At 36.8% G+C, this 12,449-nt stretch overlaps 1 protein-coding gene across 1 annotated transcript in view; it reads left to right on the top strand.

The window, feature by feature from the left end:
* The first annotated feature begins 3,320 nt into the window (after nt 1-3,320).
* The window catches only part of REV3L (REV3 like, DNA directed polymerase zeta catalytic subunit), a 70,548-nt gene continuing 61,419 nt past the window's right edge, over nt 3,321-12,449 (top strand). The window contains exons 1-4 of the mRNA XM_031066680.1: nt 3,321-3,453; nt 4,818-4,892; nt 6,340-6,500; nt 10,398-10,494. Of these exons, the coding sequence (XP_030922540.1) occupies nt 3,452-3,453; nt 4,818-4,892; nt 6,340-6,500; nt 10,398-10,494 (335 nt within the window). The 5' untranslated portion in view covers nt 3,321-3,451. The remainder of the gene's footprint in view (nt 3,454-4,817; nt 4,893-6,339; nt 6,501-10,397; nt 10,495-12,449) is intronic.

Here is a 12,449-nt window from a genome sequence, read left to right as displayed (position 1 = left end):
TGTAAGTGGGTGCTGTAGCAGTCAGTGTTATTCTAGTGGTACAAATTTGTTTCTCTGTATCTCCAAAAAGAAACGGGAGCATAAGATTAACATATTTAAACCATAAAACTCATTAACCTTTTCCCAAGACAAGTTTTTAATTCATGTAAATTGGCAGGTCTGTGTAGCCTGAAATCCTCAGTGAGTAGATCTTTTTTCTCCTTGTGACTCTATTGGAAAGAATCCACTAGAATTTTTAATGAGTCAGTGCAAACCATGGTTGCTATTACTGGAGACTGGGCTTGAAACTCAATACCATTATATTTGGTGCACTTTGATGATTTTACCTAAATGATGGAAATGCATGGCTGTTCTTAACAGGGTCAGACTTCTAATAATGTCGATTTGAAGTAAAAATAGCAGTATAACCAAATATCACAATTAACAAATCAATACTATTGAGGATCAAAATAAGTAGCTGTGTAAACCCATGTAGCTTGACAGCTGTTAGCCTAATAGGAGTCTTAGCTCTCAGCAGTAACTTGTTTGCTTTCTTGGCAGAATCAAAAATGAAAAGCAGCTCATGGTGTGTGTTCTATAAGATTTCCTTGGAGTTAAATGGTAATTTGACTCCGCTCAATCGAAAGCCATAGTGTTTTTCATGGGGTTTTTTGCGCATAAAGGGGAGTACAGGGGAAGGGAACAGAAGGAAATAGAAGAAAACTTTCTTTGTACGTGTTCTCTTTTTAATTCAACAATAAAAGTACATTTTCAGTTCAGCAAGAATTGTTAAATAGCTGCTTAACTTGAAAGGAACCTGAATTTAAGTGCAGTAAGTTTAGACTGTGTCACTGTTCTATTTATTCTGATGCTTTGCAATTTTGTCATGAATTATGACATAAAAAACGGAAGGATCATAAATTAACTCCAACTCAGAATACTTGGACAACCATTAAACCTAAGATATTTTTTAAATATGAAAAAATTCATGCTTTTGAAAGGAGTCCATAGCTAGTAGTGCAAATAAAAAGTATAAGTGCAGAACTGATTCTGACTGATGAGAAGCAAACACCTGAAATTATAAAATTCATGGGGGGATAGACATGTATTTTTGCATATATGGAAATTCAGTCTGTATTCCAATATCAAATTTAGCTTGGGGTGAGTTGGTTTGTTCACTTGTTTTTTTAAGGTGCAGCGAGCATTCAGACAAATTACTTTATGAACTAGTTTGAATTTTCCCCTGAACATGATCCTGGGATACATTTAAAAAACAACAACAACCCATCCTTTCCAGCTTAGCAACAAGAATAATAAAAAAACCCAAACTCAAATCCTTCCCAAAACCAACTAACCAAACTTGAATAGAGAACCTGTAGGACTTTAAAGAACTATTAATTTTCTGATAATTATATTTGGAGGGGGATTCCTTTATTTAAAAATCAGTCCTAAGTACAGCCATCAGTATACGCTCAGATTTGTTGGTGACTTGGTATAGAAAATAAATGGTTTGCTACCACTGCACAAATCAGTCCTCTCAGTTCACATGCTACTAATACATGATTTTTTCCACCTTAGAGGTGAAGTTTTCTGCCGTATAAAGCTCTTACTGTCCTTTATTTTTTGCTTTTTAAAAAACCCTCAAACCCAGAGTTCTTAGTTTCTTTAGTCTCCCCTTTCTCTTAATGAGTTATTTTTTGACAAACCTGGTACATAAATAAGAATTTTATTCTCCTGAAATGTTTTAAAGACATGGGCATAATTCATAAATGATGATGTCAACATTATGAATGCATATATATATTGTATTTCAACATGGATGAGGAGACTTGATGGAGTTGACTTGCAAGAAGAATAAAATTCAGCTTAGAAAATGGACTTGTAGTACCATTTTTTGGATCAATTACTTCTAAACATAATTGAAGAACAATGCATCTGACCTCAGTTTTAAATAAGAGGCAAAAAAGAGCTATGCTGTTAGTGGGATTTTTGGGCATGCTTTTCACAGGTGTAAAAGATTGCAGGCAGTCCTCAGTCTGAAGGTTATTGCTGTGCTTTAATGGACGTAAGCTGTCTTCACTGGGTGGCCACTGGGATGTGATCGAGTATAAATACTTCAGACAAGCTCCACCAGCTGAGAAATAACCTCAGTTTGAAAGAGTGGACTTTTGGAAGTCTTTTCACTGGTCTTGTGGACCAGTGAAGTTGTGTTCCCTTTTTGTATCATTCATCTCCTGGGTGATGAAAGCACAGCCAGTTTTGCTGTCCTCATGCAGGGAGTTCATCCAAACAAAATGCAAAGGGATATGTGCTGCCTATCATTGTGGTGGTGGTTGTTAATCAGCAACACATGCTTACAGTATTTTCCTGTGAAAAGTTTTCATTGGCTACTGAGCAGTCATGAATGATTTTGGGGACTGAAAAGGTGGCAAATGGATGCCACCAAATGCGTGCTTTGTTGCATTGTGGTGAGAAAAGAACAGATAACACGCACTGTAGTTGAGACTAGTCCCCCCCAAAAATGTGGTGGGTTTGGGCGGCCCCAGTCTGTATTACTGTACTGCCTTGTGTGAGTGAGAAGCTCAGACTGTGGTCTAGCACAAAGCGTTTCATGGTGTGTCCTTTCACTCTGTTCTTGCTGCAGACTCACAGAAGCTAATGCTGAGAAGTAAGTGTGTTGTTAGGAGTCTAGAGATTTGCAGATACAGTAGAAATCTCTGAGGGATCTACAGATTTTAAGATTTGAAAGTTGCCTGTTTTTTTTTCCCCACATCCCAACTTACGCCATAATAACTAGAATACTGAATGGCCTCATAGGTGCTCTGGATGTTCTTTTCAATTTCTGAGAGATTGTGTGATTGATACTGAGAACTTTTCACAAAGGCTGAGAAACTGTTACGCATCCAACATTTATTCAGTATGCAAAGTTATTCTTAGAGAGGTGTTGTGTTATTTCTGTAAAGAAAATAATTAGTAGTGAATTCTGTTGTTACACAGGTGTATTCATGGGTATGTCAGGTAACCACATCTGTTTTGTTTTGGTTTTGTCAATGAATCAAGTATGAGAACTGCTCTACATTAGTACCTTTTGCTTGAAACACACCTGCGCTTGTGTCATAAATTTAACCTTCAGGTTCCTGAGGAACCTGAAAGTAATATGAAAATATTTATAACAACTACTCGAAGCAACAACTAGTAGAAGCATAGCAACTACTAGTAGTAGCAACTACTTAGAAGAAGAAAAAGTAGTCATTACAAAATAAATGTTTGCCTTTTATTTTTAGGTCAGAAGACTTGTCTCCACTTACATGGTATCTTCCCTTACCTCTATGTACCGTACGATGGTTTTGGACAGCATCCAGAGTGCTACCTTCGTCAAGTGGCATTCAGCATTGACAGGGCACTCAATGTGGCTTTAGGAAATCCATCTTCTACTGTTCAGCATGTTTTCAAAGTATCATTAGTGTCTGGAATGTAAGTATGACCTGTCAGGAGTTTCGGTTGTTTGTTTTGAATAGCTTTTTGCAGTTGTACTATTTGGACTTGGGTGATTGCAGTGCTAATCTTTTTTCATTTTCCACCCCTGTATGTCTTCATACAGGGCTGTACAACTTCTTAATTACTCTTCTCACTTGCTTTGACCTTAACATAGTTAACAGGTTTTCCCAAAAAACCTTCTTGACACAACCATTTTTTCCTAAATTGTATCCTAGTGTCCATAATTTTGCAAAATCTGTTCTTCTTAGCTTTTTCTGTCTCTGCTGTTAGAGCAGTACTTTCCATGCAGCATTTTCTACCTCTCTGGGTTATTGTGTGTTCCCTGAGACCCGGCATGTCTTGCAGGAGCCTGAATCTAGGTGCTCTTTTTTTTTCTTTTTTTTTTTTGTTCATGTAAAATTGCCCCATGAGACACTCAAGTCGTTTTTATCTGTCTGATGCTTACAGCAGCACAGGCCAGGAAGTGGAGGCTCCTAAACATTCATTTACTAATCTGTTAAGATGACCACTGTGTTTTATTTGGTGTAGCTGTCTATATTGAGTGTTAGCATTTTAAGGATTCTTTTAGTTAATTTTTATTTAATTTGCATAACCAAGGGTTGAAAAATAAATCATAATGAGTAATAGGAAAATATCCTGGAAAAGCACAGGCAGTCGAGATACTACATGCATTCAGTTTTTCATCTTCAAAACAATGTAAATGCTCATTTTCAGTGTGGTGCAACACTATGTTTTATTTGCTTTTTTCATGCATTTCTGAAATACATTATTTCTAATTATTTGAATATAGGAAGATAGATAGTTCCCAGACAGTTTTCGTGGCTTCTAGATATTGTGAGTAAAGTGGCTGCAATAACTTGTTTTTATTTTCAGTCAGAACTTTCTGATGAAAGTAAGAGTAACAAAGAAGGTCACCTACCAAATTTCTTGATGTTCTTTTGGTGAGAACAACATCATATATAAATTGTAGTATAGCTGTTCATCTCAATAGTGAAAGCTGGGCAGAGTAAACTGTTGATGACAGTCTTTACTTGAATAAGTGAGAAAAGAGCAGGTAGAAATTAGGAGAACCTGCCTCTTTTTCACCTTTCTTGCCTTAGAATTTCAGAACAGTTGTTACTGAAGGTTAGTGGCTCGTTGCCTCAAAGCAGCAGAAGAGTGTTTCAGGTGTTTTGTTTGTTTGCATAAGAGGCTAATGGGAAAGACCTAAGTTAAACACATCTTCATCTTTACCTGGCTAGATTAGACATGCTTATTTAGTACTCCTTATAGTAAAATGTCATTGAATAAATGCCACAGCATAACTGTCTAGCTTTCTGCTTTTATTCCTTTCTCTTCAGGCCTTTTTATGGTTACCATGAAAAGGAGAGACAGTTTATGAAGATTTATCTTTACAATCCTGCAATGGTAAAAAGGTAAGGATTTGGAAGTACAAAGTTCTGTCTGGTTTCCTTGTATCTTGAATTAAAAAGTCAGGTTTGAAACAAGATTCACCAGTAACTTAACAAAATCTCCAAAGTTATTGTGTCATGGTTTTCAAAACACTTTAAAATTTGTCAATTTTAAACACACCAATAATCTTTTAAAGCAGTAGAATGTTAGGAGAGCAATACCAAAACATCCTTGCCTTTAGTTGTTTCGTGTTTACTGTAATTTGTGAACACTTAAAAAAATTTGCATCAGCTTACTTTTCCTGTAACTCTTAAGGAAAATCGTGTAACTGTCTCATATGGCTTCATTTCATCTGTTATGAAGTAAATTTTGGTAGGTTTTAGTTCCAGTAAAAATTACTAAATTTAAGATTTACTTGGAAAACTGAATAGCTTTTGTTATTCGACAGTTTCTCTATTTCTCAATAGAGTTATATTCTGTTATATGAAAGTGCTGTTGATTTCAATCTTACTGTCAAAGTAGCTGCAGTAAATTCAGGAGTAAATAAGGAGGAATTATTTTCCAAGCATAAACTAAAATCTCTTGAGTGTGTGCTATTACATACTGTAACTTTTTTTTGAAAGGTCCAATACATGATCATAAGACACGATTGTCTGGTTTTTCTTCTAGGCAAGTGAAATTTTGCATTATTTAAAATTTCTGTATTAATGGATGACAGGAAAGTTGTTTCAAAATTTGAAGCTCCGCATGTTTGAATTGCTCCTATCCAAATAAGGACTGACACTTCACTTAAGTTATTCCTTTCTTTTTTCAGTATAAAACTTTATTTTTAATCCCAGTTTGTTGCATTTAGAAATGCTTAGTGCTTTTCTTTGTTGTATAGTTATATACTGTTATTTGAGATAAACTTACTGTACCAGTTTATAGTTATCCAAATACTTGAAATTATTTTTTAATGTGCAGCTGTTTAAAAGAGAGGATTTGTCCTTCTGCAGAGTTTTAAAATACTGCTTCTGAGAATACAGTATGTAGCTTGAAAACCATGAAGGACATTATATGTATCATATATATCATATATATGTCAATGAGAACTAGAGAGACTTTCAAACTTTCTACTGCTGGGTGGGCATGCAGCTGCCACAGTTGTTTTGCTGAAAGATTTCCATGGCATATAATGGCTTTTGGATCATTTGCAGGAATAGAATATTGTAGGATTTTTTTTTCAGAGAGTTTCATGGTTTTTTAGCTGAAAGATTCAAATCTCCTTTGCAACTAGCACACAAATATTCTATCATTATTAGCAGAGATCATTTTTGTTCAACTGTTATTGTGAAAACACAGTTCTTAAGTTAAAAATACAACTCAGGCAAAAATTAAAATGTCAATAAATATTCTGTATTTTGATAAAGTCAAATATCAATATTGTTGTACCGAAATAATTTTTTATTTATGTCCTAATTTGTCTTTTAGAGTTTGTGAGCTTCTGCAAGGTGGAGCCATAATGAACAAATCTTACCAGCCTCATGAAGCCCATATTCCCTACCTCCTCCAACTCTTTATAGACTACAATTTATATGGAATGAATTTAATAAACCTGGCTGCTGTGAAATTCAGAAAAGCAAGGAGAAAAGGTAAGGTGTTTATTTCTTAAGACCAAATAATTGTTTTGAAGGCTAAAAACTACCATTTAGTACAAGATGTAACTCGCTGTCAAGCTTTTGCTTTATTTTGGCTGAATGAGTATCACGTTGTTTCCCTGAAGTTTGCTTTCTGTGTCAAAACAAAGTCCATATGTAGCTTTTTTGCTTTTTATGTTCTGTCAGCAGTGCAGCTGTGACCATTTCACAAGATGACCACTCCTCTTTTCTAGAAGATGAAAAATTGTTGATGTTTAGTTGAAGAATTGACATGAAAGATAGCACAATAATACTGTTGTTTAATTTTTTTATGGTTTTGATTCTAACATCAATTCAAATTCTTTTTTTTGTTGCAGTAGTGTCTTTACAAAATTATGGCTAATGATTTTGCTCTGATGACAGTCAATGTTCTTAATTAAAATACTTGTGTTTGTGCTGAAGTCATTTGCTGTAAGGTAAAATTTTAATTATTAGTGTGTGAGGAAAGGAAGCGTTTTAAGAAATTAATTTGGCATTTCAGATGTACCACTAACATAAAAATTAAGTTTGGTGGAAACATCCCTAATTCTTCTAAATTCTTCATCATAAGGGAGAGATAACAGTAGAAAAAGTATGCCTTTGGTACGTAACGTTTAGTAAAATAAGTATTGTTTACTTAAATAATAATTGTTCCTACAGCTAAAGCGAAAGTTGAAAGGAATGGTGAAATGTCTTTCTGTCAAAAGGTAGAGCAATAATTGTGCTGAATTTCCTCCTTATTTTTATGCATGTATATTCAGATGGCAATGGATTAGCCCATGGAGTTTTATAATTCTTGTTTAAAGGAAAGCACTCTTTTCGTACCCAGCAATAGGCCGCACTTTTTGCTGGTGTCAGAACTGTAGGAAGGCAAAAGCTCTGCCATGGACAGAGCTTTGTCACGGTTTTTAGTCCTGAGGAAATACAGTCAGGTACCTTTAGTCCTCCAAATATTCAAATCAGCCTTCTGGAAACGTGCAATGTGATTGTATCAAATAGTTGCTTCCATTCTTTTTCCATAGCTCTTTTTTTCCCCTCTTTCAGATGAGAGATGAAAAATATATGTTTATATTCTCCTTCATTATTTATTTAAGGATGAGAGACCTAAATCTTGAATGGGAGCAAGGGGGTGGAAGAGGAACATGGGCTGAGACCAGTGGACTTTGACTATTCTTATGGGGGAAGAATCCAATAAAATAAAAGGAAAAAAATGCCACTACCTTGTCTGGCTGGATCAGATACTGGCTGCAGTGCTCCTAGGAAGATTCATTCTGCTTTGCATGGCTCCACATCACACATGCATCAGTAGCCTGCCTCAGTCTGTTGCAGTCCCCAGGCACAGGATCACTGTCTATTGCTCCTGGCACAGCAGCCAAGCGACAAATGGTTTGTCCCTGGTGCAGCCTTACAGAGGCACTGCTGTCAGGAGCCTGTCCTTGTACAGCAGCCCTCTATGAGCTCAGGCTGTTGGAGTGGTGCGGAAGCACAGCCTCTGCTTACACCTGACACACTTTACCTGCCTGTTCCTCAGCCTCTGTGTTGTGGGAGTTCCTCTCAGTCAGGTACAGCTGTGTCACATAGGCCAGACCAAACATTGTTCTTTAGACAGCAGTAAAAGCCTTTGCCAAAAGATGTACAGCAAACACTTCCCTTACTTCCCTTGCAGATGATATGAAAATGAGTCTGGCAGTTAACACGTTTGTCAGTGTAAGCAAGCAGCCTCAGGAGCCTGTTCATAGTGGTATTTCTCTCACTGAGATAAGTCGGTCTTTTTGAAGGCTGAGAGAGCTCAGCATGCAGATTTCTTGTAGCAGGAATATTCTGCCTTCACCAGCTTGTATCCAGAAGGTGCAGTAGTTCATTTCTTCAGGGCCTTGTCTTTATGGGCTGCCTATTAATTCATGCACCACATACCACTGTAACTGTTGCAAAACTTATTTTCAGCAGCTGAATCTGCTTCTGTAATATGACTCTGAAAGACCTTGATGTGTCATTGCTACTGTCTTTAAAGATCTTTGTATCAAGAGAAGGGAAATATTGTGTCCTTAAATTCCCGTCCCTATGATTAACTTTACTGAAGAAACAAACTAATACAGGAATTTGAGCCTCAATTTTTAGAAATATATGAAAACAGCAATGGTAGGGAAGAAGAAATGGAATAATGCACTGAAACTGCTGTGGTGTGGTATTTAAAATGCATATAATTTAAAAAAATAATAGTGTATATTTTACCAGCTGGCCTATAACCTTGCATAACTGTTGTGAGATGTATTTTCCTTTAAAATATATGACTATTCAGTCCCATTTCATCAACTTAAATTAATCAAGCTGCAGATGAAAAATAACAAGAATTGTTTCCATGCATAGTCAGCTTATATTTTAATATGGAGAATTAGCTGATGTGCCATACATAAAAACATGGCTGTGTTTCTTCCTGGACTAGCTGCCCAGGACAAGTCATCACTTTTAAACAGCATAGACAGTAAGGTGTGCTAGGTTTGAGCTGGATCTGTGCAAATGGGATCAGATATTTTGTGTTGTCTTTCCAGAATCACCTGCTTAGGCATCAAAGTGCATAGACCGTAACAGCACAGGTGTGGCTGAAACGTGAGCTGGCTCTGCATGAGCACAGGAGTGTCCTTTCACCCCACTTGAACGCCACATCTTTATGCCATGCCTGTACACTGAGGAGTCTGAAGTAGGGGCAGGGCTTGCAGGAACCTAGTCTGAGTGCAGTAAGCTTGGTCTGGAACATACGGAATTAAGCCTGCTTGCTTCTGTTTGTAGATTATAAGGTTCCTTTGGCATAATGCCTGCCAATTGCTTCTGTAGTAACTTAGGACTTTTTGCTATATGAGGACAAACCTAATATTCCAGGTAGTGGAATTCACATGGACAAGACTATTATAAAATTTTTAGAACAAAAGTACATGTTCTAATAAATATTTAATTACTGAAGACCTCTGACAATTGAGTTAATTGGTGTAACTTTAACAAATGCAGGAGTGTTTGCTATGGCTGAAAGGTAAATTTAATACCAGAAAACTGCTAGTGCGTGACACCAACATAGCTGAGAAAATTCAAGGTTCAAGCTGGTCTTTCAGGTAGAAGTGGGAGACTGAGTAATTTTCAAAGTCTTCTCCCATTCTACCTCCCTCCAACTCCATTCCTGGAGTCTGGGACTTCTTCTTTCTTGTGCCATATCCTGTGTATATTGTCTTTCCTTTCTCTGAAAAATGAGGGCTCGGGTGGAGACCTCAAGGGAGGTGGGAATTCTTCAGAGAGGACTTCACCAGCATGACTTTGGAGCACGCTCCCTTACATGGAGACCTCTGAGCAAGCTTAGTGTTTTCTTTATTTGTAGGTCAGACAATGTCTGCCTTCATTGCAGGTTTCCACTTACTGCTACTACCATTGTATCTGGACTGTATTGTATATTCCCTTCCAGTTCACAAATAAGAAAAAGTGTGTAGTTTTCTTTGGCTTCTCATTTCCATTGGGATTTGAACTGTGGACTCAGGAAATTCTGAAGTTTACATCGGACTGTATGATTTATTTTGAAATTTTCACAAATAGAAGATTAAATTTAGGCTAAGATATTACTGGAATGCAACAAATGTAGTTCAGATAATGTCAATGTGTTGAAAGTATATATATTTTTTTTTTTATATAAACGTGTCTATGTGTTAGAAAGAAAATTAGGTCATTTATATGATAGCATAGTTAATGGGTGAAAATGATATCATGCAGTGCTATTAATTCTTTAGGAGCAGGTGGACTGGTAATATTAAATAATAAATGCAATTATATAATGACATTTGTAAAAATATTGCCACATAAATTAATTAATTTCTCATTCTACATTTTCTGTAGGTGACACATCAGGTGTAAGTAAACATCATAGAATTCATTTGCCAGAAAATTCAAGCAACGTATCTTTCACTGAATGGGAAGAAGATGAAATACCAAGGTCAGCATCCCAGGTTTTTCTGTTGTATGCTGTATGTTCCTCTATGCATTAACTTGCATGTAATAGAGTTCCAGTCTCACATTTAAAGGATCCTTATGTGTTTTGCATATTTTTTTAAAAAAAGTGATTATGTGACACAAATTACCATTATTTAGTTTCTCTGTATAGTCTTGGTCACCTGATGCTTTGTGGTTTATGGTTATAAAAATCCAGCTAGGAAATAATGGGCAAAATTCTACTTTCTGTGTTTTGGAATGATGACTCTGATGAAGAGTTAAGCAAGTTTAATAGTTATAGAGAATATTTACACATCAGTTCACAGATTGTGGTTTTGTAATCATCCTTAACTAATGTGACCTCACTGTGAGGCCACATCTCAAATCTCAGTTTGGTTTTGGGCCCCTCACTACAGAAGGACATTGAGGGACTGGAGTGAGTCCAGAGAAGGGCAATGAAGCTGGTGAAGGGTCTGGAGCACAAGTCCTGGGAGGAGCAGCTGAGGGAGCTGGGAGTGTTTAGCCTGGAGAAAAGGAGGCTCAGGACTGACTTTATTGCTCTCTATGACTCCCTGAAAGGAGGTTTTATCCAGGTGAGGGTCAGTCTTTTCTCCCAGGTAACAAGTGGGAGGACAAAATAAAATGGCCTGATGAAAGGGGAGTAATAAATAATAACAATAATAAACAATAAATAAAATTATTTATAGTAATTCATAATAATTAAAATAATAAACAATAGAAGTGCCAGAGGAGGTATAGATTGAATATTAATTATGTCACTGAAAGGCTGGTCAGGTATTGGAATAGACTGCCCAGGAAGTGGTGGAATCTCCTGGAAACTGTTCAAAAAAAATGTGGATATGGTGCGTGGGGGACATGGTTTAGCACTGTTAGATTAGTAATTGGGCTTGATGATCTTAGAGGACTTCTCCAACCTCAATGACTCTATGATTCTATGAATAGTGTGTTACCAGAGAATTTCAGTTTGCCCATTTCAAATGGCAACTACATAAGAAACCAGCTTAGAATTTTCATCTCTGTCTCCCATGCTTTTCATTTTTCTTAGGCATTTCCTACTCTACAGTTTGTAATCTGTAATCATTTTACTTCTATAAGAAAATGAAATATTTTTGGAATTTTGGGGATTTTGTGGCCAGAGTTGGAGAGAGGAGAGAAACTCACAGTATCGGAAGCTACTGATTTATATAGTTTATATACAGCAAGTTTATTCTTTAAGCTATTTGCTAATGATTGGCATGCCCTTCTGTCATCTCGTAATCTTCTCAGTCTTTGGGTGGATCCTGTCATTCTTCTCTGAAGAGCTTGTTGGGCTCAATATGCCACACTTCCTGCTAGTGTTAGCTACTGGGAGTTTTTGCCTCCCCAGTAGAAAATGTGTGCATTAGACCATACTTTAGGTTTTTCTAGCATGCAAAAACATGAGCTTGTGTTGATTACATCTGGTTTTCTGATTTTTTTACTACTTCAAGGGGATTTTGCAACAACATTCATCTGACAACAACTGGTCACTTTATGTGCAGTTGTTCTTGGGCTGTTTCTTCTTTTTGACTGCATATTTCATTCACAGTCCACTTCAATTTTTTTTTTTTTTGGCTTGGGTCTGCAAGCCAACTTACGTAAACATTAAAGGTTGGATCATAAGTTAGACCAGGATTATCTGATGTTACTTTACATAGATCTGGGGAAGGCTGATAAACAGAAAGCAAAGTAGTACTTCCTGGCTGTCAACACCAGAGAGGGATGAGCTCAGCAGAGCAGGAGCCAAGGATGGCTCCTCATGGCTGTAACCACAAGTCTTCTTTCCTCCTCCTTCCACACTTCCATGTGTACAGCCATGGGTGCTGCACCTCACTCATGCCAGTCCTTCTCCAGCACTCACACGTGTTCCAGAAGTGGGACATTAACAATAATGGGGAAAATCCCAAGACTGTCCATTTC

Source organism: Geospiza fortis, unplaced genomic scaffold (assembly GCF_000277835.1).
Source record: "Geospiza fortis unplaced genomic scaffold, GeoFor_1.0 scaffold98, whole genome shotgun sequence".
Taxonomy (NCBI): domain Eukaryota; kingdom Metazoa; phylum Chordata; class Aves; order Passeriformes; family Thraupidae; genus Geospiza; species Geospiza fortis.
The sequence above is the reverse complement of the archived record's forward strand: the minus strand, read 5'-3'. Positions and strand labels throughout refer to the sequence as shown.